At 41.1% G+C, this 11,760-nt stretch overlaps 1 protein-coding gene across 4 annotated transcripts in view; it reads right to left on the bottom strand.

Annotated features, from left to right (window-relative positions):
* Window positions 1–413: 413 nt before the first annotated feature.
* The window catches only part of LOC119657613, a 168,080-nt gene continuing 156,733 nt past the window's right edge, over window positions 414–11,760 (bottom strand). For all 4 annotated transcript variants that reach the window (XM_038064613.1, XM_038064611.1, XM_038064614.1 and 1 more), the window contains 2 exons: window positions 2,114–2,501; window positions 414–1,906 (listed from right to left, as the gene is read on the bottom strand). In XM_038064613.1, the coding sequence (XP_037920541.1) occupies window positions 646–1,906; window positions 2,114–2,501 (1,649 nt within the window). In that variant the 3' untranslated portion in view covers window positions 414–645. The remainder of the gene's footprint in view (window positions 1,907–2,113; window positions 2,502–11,760) is intronic.

Below are 11,760 nucleotides of genomic sequence, written 5' to 3'. Positions count from 1 at the left end.
CAACCATTGTTTGTTGATATTTCAGTGGAAACATTATCAGCATCAGCAATCAGACTTCCATGTAGTGCGGTGACTGGAGGTGATTCCTATTTGGCATATATTCTGTTCTCTGGCAAATCTAATATATTTCAATTTGTCAGGCATATTATGCTTCTGGCTGATGGCTCTTCAATTAACCGCTAAATGACAACATGTTGATAAGCGCTGTATTAATTCCGCAGCAATACGTTGCAATTTCAAAAAATTGGCTATGGAGACATTAGGGTAGATTTGCAGAAATGAATGATTTTAGGGCTACATCTCATGGGGCACCATGGATTGCTTTGATATTCTTCAGGACTCCCATGATCCCATAATCAATCTCTGGATCCTTCTAGAAAACAGTGGGCATTTTTTTCAACTAAATTTATTCACAACTATTTTTAAAAAGTAGTCCTTATCATATAATATATAGAAATAAAATAATTAAAAAATATCTACAACAAAAAAGAGATATAAATACTTTAAAATTTGTAGAAGAGATGCATAGAAACAAGAAAGCGAGCAGCAACATTCAGTTTCCTTATATAAATTATATACTGCCGGACTAGAGGTGGCTTACGCTCATTTTCTGAAAACTACATTGTAGTAGAGCATGCAGAGTATTTAAGTAGCCTTTTGCTTCTTCGATGAACTATCGTCAGTCGTGATGAGATCTGTAGTCGATCTTTTAACTGGAGGTCGGTACGTGGGTAAATCTATACGAATTTGATGAGGATCTCTCAAATCGCTGGCAAGTTCAATTCCATCAGTTCGAAGATCCCATGTTTTTCCAATTTTGTTAACATAGTATATATCTGTAGTGGTGAATTTTCGCTGTTCGTCTGCACGTTGAGGCCTGCTCAGGTCTAGTATATTTCTACGATTTTGTGATTCAGCCGACACCAAACTTTTCTCGTGGTTATCTTGTCTCCTTTCAGATCTTTGAAAAGCCAATTCTTCGTAGCGTGGAATATAACGCGGCTTTCGTTCAGACGGCTCCTTTGCCGTGCCAAAACCGAAAAACTTTGGTGCTTGTTCGGAAATAAGTGGAAGCAAAGTCTCACGAGCATACCTTTCAGCTCTTTCGAGCAGTTCGCCCAATCGGAAAGGAAAAAGTTGGACAGTCATTGGTCCGTTGTCCTGAGATTTAGCGGGTTTCTTGGACTCGGTACTGTTATAAGTTATTTCTTTAACCTTCCGCGTTTTTGGGGTAGTAGGCTTAAGGATAGGTTCTACGATTTCTTTTTCATCAAACACATGTAAATTTCGTCCTTTGCTTACAACAGTTGATGAGCTATCATGATCTTCATTTGACTTTAAAATAGGTTCATAAATTTCTCGATCTTCGCTTCTTAAACTACGGCTGGATTCAGCAATTTGGTCTCGATCCAAAGCGTTTCCTTCTAAAATCGGTTGCCAAGGTAAAATTTCATAGCTGTTTCCATTCGCTTCCAAAGTGTACGTTCGATTTTTCGAGATTTTAAAATTAGCACCCAAATTTAAAATATCCTTTCGATTTTTAACACTCTCAACCCCATCCTCTCCATCCACCCCCACCCGGTCTTGGCCTGGCTGGTCGAGCTCACTTGTTGTTGGTGGTACAGTCGTAGCAGATTCTTCAGGAATGTCACAGATGCCAGGCAGAAGCGACATATGAACCGGCATTCCAGATGATAAAGATAGAGAAGGCTTGCATAGGGAGTGGCTCCTATCATAGCTATCCGTTAGTATGACTTTATCAATATCCCAGTGGGGCAATCCTTTGGTGAGCCACCCACTATATGACTTATATTGCAACGTTAGTTTGGTAGGAAAACCAAGCGCAGGATGCGGAACTATAATTTTTGATACGACGTCTCCAGCGAAAAACTCGGCATCTTCTTTCCTGTGGAAATATATTGGTTTTATTTGCTATCAATAATTTTTGTATTAATTCATCATGGATGAAAAATGTATTTCAAAGCAAATAACATTTGATAAACCTTAGAATTGATGGACTATTTATTCACGGATTTGATTCTTCAAGTGTTCTAATAGTGCTTCGGAATCGTTTCTTGTTTTGTCTAGTTTATGATTTGATTTTCAAACTTACTCGGTAATCAGGAACGTTTCGTTTAAGCCGCCTTCACCCTCAAGCGTCGCTTCCAATTTGCCTATGGTCCTCAAAGGTAAGTCATTGAAAGAGTTATGAATTTCAATATGAAACTGGTGGGCACAAAAGGGTTCTTCTTCTCGTGTGACCAAATACAGCTGGCCTCGACCCGTTGAACGATCAGCATAATAACCCATATTTCCGCATTTGCTTTTGCCAATGTCACTGCCATCCTCCTTACATGGAAAACATTGTCCTTTGAGAAAATCTTCATAAGAGTTGCACGAGAACGCGGGGAACTGGCATCTGGGCGCAACGGAATCGATAAAAAATTTGTAGGCCCTTCGATGATTGCATAAAGATCTGCCTTCAACTTCGGCGGCCTGAGCTGTAAGAAAACAACTATGAATTTCTTTCATGGAAAGCTTAACGCGATTATTCAAAGGTTTGCGTAATGTCCGATTTAACATGACCCAACTAGGAACAAAGTGTGAAGAAAAAAATAATGAAAAACTTTACTGTAAACATATTTGTCAAAAAGATCTAATATCAAGTTAAAGTATGTCCACTATAGATGATTCCAAGCCCAAGAGAGGAAGAGTCAAGAGTCAGTATAGGCTGAATGGCTGAATGACACCTCGTCTCTGTCGCCAATACTATTTCTTCTTGTTATCGTCGTTGTTATTTGTCTTCAAACACCTCGACTGCGTTGGTGACAACTGCCTGCTTCCTCACCGAGTCATTGACCTTGGTCAAATGGATCTCGGTTTGGAAAGAGAGGCAAGCAGAGTCAGATTGAAGATTAATACCGAAAACGAGTAGAGTGTCGAGAGCGTCTATTAATTTGCCTATGTTGGTAGTATTGTTTCCGCCGATGCATTAACAGTGCTAGATCCCCCTTCCTTCCTTCTCTCTAAAATCTGAAAATGTAAATACCTCAATAGGAATATCAAATTAAGGTTACTCCGCGCCTATGTTCTCTCTGTGGTGTTATATGGAAGCGGCACAGAGGAACTATTGTTACTCAAAGGCTCAAAACATACGATAGCACCTGCCTCTGCTGTGTTACTAGTGTGCTTCGTACTGACAGACGTAGAGCCAGCTCTATCGTATTGTGATTTAACGTCAGATACCAGTCGACTCGGCTGCGAATGAATGCCTGAGTCAAATCAGGGTAATAATCTCCCGCGAGCGTAATGCTGACCACATTGCCTCCTAATCCTGCAGTGTACCGTTACGGTCTTGAATGAAGCGCCCTAACACACTTCAAGGCCCTGATCCAATATGGATTGTTGCGCCAACGATTGTTATTATTATTATATGTCGTTCTGATAATAGGTATTAATTTCGCCGGAGTGCCCCTCCTGCGTAGAGCACTCCAGATACACTCTCTGTTGACGCTATCGAAATAATAAATATCCGCTATCGAAAGCTTTCTCGAAATCGATGAAGAGCAGGTGCAGCGAAGATCTAAATTCCGCGCACTGTTCCAAAATAATCCGTAAGATGTTGATGTGGCCAATGAAAGAGTATCCGGAACGGAAATCAGCCTAGTCTCTATCTGTCCAGCTTTCGAGATGTTCTTTGATGCGTTCCAGGATTAATTTAGCTGTTATCTTTACGACGACAAGTAGGACGCAGATACCCCTTCAATTGTCACACTTGAAGCGGGTCCACTTCTTTAGGATCTTGGCTATCATCCCTTTCTTCCACTCTCTGGGAAAAGTCTTGGATTCCGAAGAAGCGAGTGGAAGCAGCAGATCAGCAGTGACTACATGTGGAGCAATAAATAATTTTGCGAGACAGTCCAGCTTCGTGGCTTTCCTCCGTGTATTGATGGCCGAAATAATTTCCTTCTGCTTGAAAGAACAGTCCGCATTCGCTTCCCCAAGTGGAAAACCCTCATCGGATGTAATACGATTATGAACCATGATGAAGGGTTCTTTCCACCTCTTTAGTTGTTCATCATCGTGGTTGAAAATTCGATCGTTGATCTCTTTCACAGGAGCACCAAAAGATTTGCAACCACAGCTCTTTCGTGATGTGCTACATATTTCTGAAATCATTGCGATTTGCGGCATCTTTAGTTTCCTTGATCAAGGTAATAGCATATTCTCTCTTGTCGGTATTGGAGTCTGAGGGCGTCAGGCGCGTTATTGCTATACTCGCAGCGGTCAGTAGAGTCTTCAATTCTTTTCGTTCATCGACCTCTTATGGCGGCCCTTCGGGGCTTGGTCGCCGACCTGGCTAGCACCTAAGAAAAGACCACTTTTGATGGCGACTCAATGTTCATCGATATTTTTAGACTGGTTACATACTGTACCTGCCGTTCGATGAGCAATATAGCTTAACCACTGTTCAGCGATAGCTGGATCATCCAAGCGATCGATATTGAACTTAGAGGTCACAGCTCTTCAACCTTGCGAAAAGTGGCGGTTGGAATATCTTCTAAATGTACTGCCAGTCGCGAAATGGTCGATCTGATTCCTTATACGGTTTCAGTTAATTGAAACCGAAAGCACGCTTTGGAATATCTGTCAGAAACAACCCGATACCGGATTCGTGTCTGTTTCCACTTTCCTTTCTAGAGTACAAAAGGGCGTTGTCACCAGAGGCAGAGAAGTATTCTCCAGAGTCCCACCAACTTACTTCGTTTAGACGCAGAATGTTCAGCTTATATTGTAGGAGTTCCTGTCAAGTTAGACATAGCAAGCATTTTGAGGACCCTCACCACAGTTGTCGGGGAGCCTGCGCACATTCCCGAAACCAATCACACTCTGTTTCCGATAGCCAAAAGTCCTAGCCATAAGATTGCCCCTTTCCGAGTCGGTGTTGACGTTTCGGTAGTAAAACAGTTTCAAAATTTGCAGGTTGATGCCAAGGAAGACTGTAAAGTTTATTCTTAAACCCCAACTCACAGGGCTATGAAGCTGAATAAGTGGATGTTTATTAACGTTTCCAGGAAGAGCATCCGCTATATGTACGTCAAATAGTTTGAAAAATTTTGAGAAGGGCGTGGGGGTAGTCCAGTAATTAGAATTGCCATGATGGCACTTAAAGACACCATGTCTCACATAGATATTCAAGACAGTCATATACAGTGACGTTGGGAAATTTCAGATTTTACTAGTATCAAAAAGAGGTTCGTAGCCATTATGATTTTCTATAAGGTCTGAACCCAAAGACTGACACGACCAAAGCGTAGTACTGTTGTACTATTGATCTACAGTTTATAAATAACATGATTAATTAGTCCAATTTTTCAATAATGCGGCAAAATCATCCGACAACCCCACCAAACTTGTCTGTCGCAATAATGTCCAATCCCCTATCTAAATTTATAACTGGAGTCTCTTTGTCTGTTTCGACAATGTTGTGGTTTTCAACATGAAGTCCGTTCATTTTTCCTTGAGAAAAAGAACTGAATTGGATCTATTGTGGTCAACTTGGTGGTCGGTCCCACTGTAGTTTGATTGATCATTTCCCAAGATTCTTCGTGGAGTATAATGTAAATAAAGATAGTAGTTTCCTGGTCGTCTCAATGGGGTTTTTTTGGAAAATTTTACCACTGGAGTTATTTAAATTAGCCATAAAGGACATATCGTTTTTAGTTGCTTATTGGAAACGAAGCAACCGCTGTCTTGTAAAACAATGCACACTGGTCAATTATGTATTAGATTCTGATGACATTCAGTAGGCCATCTTGTTGTTTGTATGAGCTACACAGCTGTTTGCAGCCTACAAGTTTGTGTTGTTTCATGTTTCACACCGAAAGCATATAGGAAGATGCGATTAGAAAAGGCTTTGCATGCCACGATTTTACTATTAGTTCAGTTTTCTAAATAATATCCAGACGCCAATTAAGTTCTTCCAAGCACTTAGATTTAATGATTACCACGGCGGATGTTGTTGCTTGCAGTATGGCGAGCCACTTCGGCTTTTTCATCAACAAGTCCACGAGTATTTCGCCCCTACGTCGACCAAGTTTTTTATTAGTTAATATCGTAGGGCCATATACCCCGATGACAAGACGCAGACAGGAGTTGAAGAAAACTTGCAGATATCGAGTAACAACGCTTTCCATATGTTGCCCCATATAGTCCCAGGAGAAATCCAGGACGCAATGCAGCCTACTCTCTGTGGATCAAGTTTTCTAAGTGTTGCTTGCTGTTTTCTAAGATGATTTTAACCAATTTCACGACAACCAAAAACACACAAATACCCTTTCAGTTGTCATACTGAATACTGGTGCCCATCTTATATAGCTTTTTTCCTCTCAGATTTCGAGCAACCACGAATGAGTAGGAGTAAGAACTTTACAGAGACTGCAGGAGCTGCAGGGGAAAATTGCCAGTGTAGGTCGTTGGCTTTACTCCGTTTTAGTGATGATACTAAAGATAATTTCGCTTCTGTTTGGAGAATATTCACATGTTATAGTAACTTGTTATGTCATCCAATAAGGGTGGAACTTAACTGGATGCTATATTGTGATTTTTTTTCCATTACGACAACCACTAGATCTTCTCGTACTTTTTTACGAGAATTTAACTACAAAGCAGTTTTGCTACTGAAAAAAATCATAAAATCTCATACGGAGAACGCCAATATCTACATCGCGCATACTGTAAAAAAATCAAAGGATTCGGCTCTCCGATCCGTCAAAAAGCCAACAGGTATATGAAGTTCCTCACGAAAATAATAATTTGGTGTGCCATCAATTGCATAGGCATTGGACGAATTTACGTTGCAAAAGGCACAATTAGACAGGACTAAAACAGAGTCCTATTATAAAATTAACTTCTACCTGAGATCAAAATATGGTCCCTGAATGGGAAACCATTTCTTTTTGTTCAAAATGGCGCTCCTTTGGCCCGTAGGTGGGCTTGTTAAATACAGGGTGCGGCAGCATAACTTCCTTTTTTAAAATGCGCGCCACTCAGTTAGTTGATGTCATAGCGGAGCGCTAGTGGTCTCGTTCAAGAGGGGACACTGTAAAGTTTTGTCCCGACACGGTTCAGTCGCCATCATGCGTTGGAATAGTGAGGAGCGTGCCTTTGCCGTTGAGGTTTACTTTTCAAGCGGATGTTCGGTTATTGCAACACAGCGTGCATTTCGGAATCGCTTTAATTTAGCCCCGTTGGCTCCCGTCCCAGACCGCAAATCAATTGTTACATGGGTCACTACATTCAGACAAACTGCAAGTGCGACAAAAGGAAGAAATGGAGTCCCTCGACCCGTTAGATCACCTGAGAACATTGAAGCAGTGAGAGCGTCAATGTTACGATCGCCACGGCGTTCTGCGCGCAAACACGCATCTGCCCTTGGACTATCCGATCGTTCTGTGAGGAGAATTCTTCGTGATGATCTTCATTTTCATCCCTATAAGATGGCGATAGTGCAGGAGCTTTCAGAACGTGACTTCAATTCTCGGATGAACGCGTGTGAGCTTCTTCTTGATGTCGTTCCCGAGGGTGCTATTGTTTTTTTTAGCGATGAAGCCCATTTTCATTTGTGTGGGTCGGTTAACAAACAAAACATGCGCTACTGGGCTGACACCAACCCTCGAGCATTGCATCAAAAGCCTTTGCATTCACCCAAAGTCACAGTGTGGTGTGCAATTTCCTCAGCTGGAATTACTGGTCCCTGTTTTTTTCAGGAAAATGAGGTTACAGTGACAGTGAATTCGGACCGGTATGTAAACATGCTACAGATTTTTTTTTTCCCACGGCTAGAAAATTTGGATTTAGGGGACACTTGGTTCCAACAAGACGGTGCAACAGCACACAATTGAAGAGTATCGATGGCTGTTTTGAGGGAACACTTTCCAGAGCGCCTTATCTCAATTAGAGACGATTTGGAATGGCCGGCACGTTTTCCCGATCTGTCCCCTTGTTATTTTTTTCTATGGGGTTTTTTGAAATCCCGTGTTTATGTGAACCGTCCAAGAACCCTACAAGATTTGAAGACCAACATCCAAGAAAAAATTGCCAACATAACACCTGCTATGCTAACAAGAGTCATGACAAACGCCAGAAATCGGTTTACGCAATGTATGGAGAATGGGGGACGTCACCTAACAGATTTGATCTTCAAAACAATGTAAATAAAAACTTTAGACATGTACTTACATTATAAAAAATAAATAAATATTTTCCGATGCATACAATAGTTTTTATTGAGTTTTGAAAAAAGGAAGTTATGCTGCCGCACCCTGTACATATTTCCGTTAAGAAATTGCACTTTGTTAGATTGGCTTGGTAATAGTTCTGACATGAAGCTAATCGAAAATGTTTGGGGGCGAATGAAGAGGAGGAGCGGCTAAAGATGTCATGACAGCCAAAGCTTTTTGGGGCAAATCATCCAATAGAGAAATCATCATCTAGAAATGTAGAAGACCGTGAAAATCTTTAATCGACAGCATGCCGCACCCAAGTGAAGCTCTAACAACAGCAAAAGGTGTCTATTTTAATTTGTTTTAAGACAATTTAAATAAATATTTTCTAAAGGAATAAAGCTTCCCATTTATGTCGAAACATTCCCAATGAGTTAGGTTCTACATTCTGATTAAATTTATTGTTATTGAATAGGCGGAAAGTCATAGTGGGGCCTTCGATATCGCTACCGAGGAGTGTGCGCACATTTCAGAAACGAATTATAAACCGTTTTCGGTAGAAGAAGAACGTAATCGCGTAATCAATCTTCCTTCCGGGCATTGGTGACCTGAACGCAAGCTTTTACCGCTTTTAATCGCCTTTTACCACAGGCATACTTTGGGTGCATTTTGAAACCCCAACCCAAGGAATTCGGGAGAGAAAAATAAGAGTTCCGTTGCGAAAAATATGAAAATAATTGAATTAAGTGGGAAACCGGAAGCTCGGAACTTCAGGTATGACAGATTTTATGCATTCCATGCCTGATAATTTTTAATTACAAAACAGTTCCATGTATACGTAGCCAGTAAGGTATGATGTATATGAATTTAGTATGTCAGATAATTCACTTTAATATGATACCGAAACTGAAGGTCCTGGAACCTAGGCATGATCTTGCAAATTGATTTGGAGATCATAATCATATGCTATGGGGTATGGTGTCGGAGTTGTACAGCGTAATTCCAGAGTTTAGCCCCCAAGGAACTCTGCTGGCGATATGGGTACAACAAGAACCACCACTTAACTTTCACAAGAGAGCCAGTATCAAATAACCGAGCCGAGAACAAATACCTTCGGTACACATGCTATTACAGTGTCATCGTGGTCCAGTTCCCATGGAAACAAATAGCCTGCAGTGAGGCTTCGTGATAAGAGCTATTTTAGGTTCAGATTCGGGTCTAATCGTCCTCCCCGAGTATATGGGGACGGCACTCTTCAACGATATGAGTCTGAGGACGCAGTAAATTTACACAAAATGGAAATTTTTTAATCTTAGTATAAATTTAAGGGAGAATAATTCAACAAAAAAAATGTTATTTCACACTCAGGTAGGGAAGCAAACTTCTCAGAAGCCTGGACGGCGATACCGTTCAGCCATATAAACAATAAAAGCAATTTCGAGACTATACGTAAGTCTCAAACAAACTCGAAAATGGCAGGCTCTTCCTTGCTAACGAAGGAATGGGGAGGAAAGCTTTTCAAGGTGAGATGAGAATGAGACGTAGGGACATAATTTAGACAATGAAGTCAAGTGCATGCGGAATCTTGTCGGGAATAGCGTTTAGAGACTGCTGTCAACTCTATCCTGCTATTTTCCACAAGTTGCCTACAATTGTTATATACATATAATATAATTCTGTACTCTCACACAATGGATATCAGTTGACTTGGCCTTCTTTTGTTCAGAAATCCCCACTTTAAATGGGACTTATCACCAAGGGTTCGGTTTTAGAGCAGAGAGATCCACGGTGGAAATTGTCATGGTGTGGATGCTATTCATCGAGCTCAGGCCCAGAGCCGATCCTATCGACTCCTCGTACCACTTGATGCCCATTAAAAAAATCGTTTCACATGCCGGGCTAACTGTTGCGCATATTCAGAAGACATCTGAGAGACGGGTTCTGTTCTATGAGACGCTGGAGGATCAGAAAATCACGTCGGAGGTAGCACAAGAAACCATTCTAGAGCCGCACTACTAAGACTCTACATGCCAGAAAAGTCGGACGTACTGTGATGGGTAGGTGGGTAGATGACGGCTCATGGTTTCAGCCTTGAAGTGGAAAAAATGAAAGAGTCATCTCGACTAAAAGAAAATCCCCACTCTGAGTCCCTTATCGATCGGCGAGTTTATTAAAGAGTCAGGTTTGGGTTGAAGCACTTGGCAAAAAGGTGTGTCGCAATAACCTTGTGCAAGTACAGAAACGGGGAACTTTAGAGGTGGTGTTTGCCTACCATGCTGTCTCAGAGTCGGTGGTAATTGTGGTCGTGGGAGTGGAGTGCCAAGAAAAATAAAACGATCTACAAGTGCAAAGGAAGAGATTGAGGGGGTGTTGCTCATAGAGAATTATAAAATATTGTACATTCGGGAAGCAGATGGATTGTGCGGCTTATCAGCAACTTTGGTCCGTGCTTGAACTGAAATCATGATAAGTTTGTTTATTTCTTTACCCAGCTTCTAAGTACGTATAGAGTTTTTCAGTGTTACCTGCAGCAGATTGAGAAAACATGATTCCCTGACTGTGTGTTTTGCAATAAAGTGGTGGGCGACGCCAATCACATCTTGCGCTCGTGGAAGGGGGCATGGGGTTCATTGGCAACTTTAGTCAGATACAGGAGACCTCTCTAGTGACAGAGGTTGTCAGAAAGATGGTGAGGAACGCTGACAGATGAATCAGTTTTGCGCATTATGTTCGGTCTCTTCTTATTCAGAAGAAGATAGAGTTCGACATGTGGGGGAGCGGATGGCAGTGGGTTGTATGAATTATCAACTCCCTTCCTCGTTCCCTCCTGTAGGAGGTAATGTAGTCGTATTGCGCTGGCCCGAGCTTATTATCATGATTGGACTCTGGTACTCATTCACAGCTGAGTCGGCTGGTATCCGGCATCCAGGCACGATAACAAATCCCTCTGCCACCAGTGAGATTTGAACCGTGACCTTCCGCTATGACAACCTAGCGCTCTAACCACTTGAGCCATCCAGACACTAGCTTACTGTACCTAAAAAACAGCTATTTTGAAAGAAGGGGAAATAAAACATAAGAAAATACCTAAAACTGCAATTTCGTTCGTTTTGTTTTCGCTTATTAGAATCATTTATTCTAATTTCAGAGTGGCACATGTAAATAAATGTTTGATCTAATTTGCATACTTTTCTGATTTCTGCCACTTCTAATTTTCCGGTGGAATATGTAGTAGCTTATCGTACATATAGTAATACAAATATGTATGCATCAGTATGTGGTAATAAGTAATGCTTGTTTGCTTAGGATGAGCAAAATATTCAATTTATATGTATTATAGATAAGTTGGTCTTGGGGTTTGACAATATATTAAGGAATATTTTGTATTCTTAGCTATGTATAAATTGAAAAACGTACACAGAATCTTTCTCACATAAGATGAATGCAAAACCTTTACACTCGAAGAGCTCAGCTTCCAGTATTCCGACTAAATTGCACATGATCTTTAATAATAATAATAATAATCGTTGGCGCA

This window comes from Hermetia illucens, chromosome 5 (genome assembly GCF_905115235.1).
Source record: "Hermetia illucens chromosome 5, iHerIll2.2.curated.20191125, whole genome shotgun sequence".
Classification (NCBI taxonomy): Eukaryota; Metazoa; Arthropoda; class Insecta; order Diptera; family Stratiomyidae; genus Hermetia; species Hermetia illucens.
Note: the sequence above shows the minus strand (reverse complement) of the source record. Positions and strands in the feature narration are given on the sequence as shown.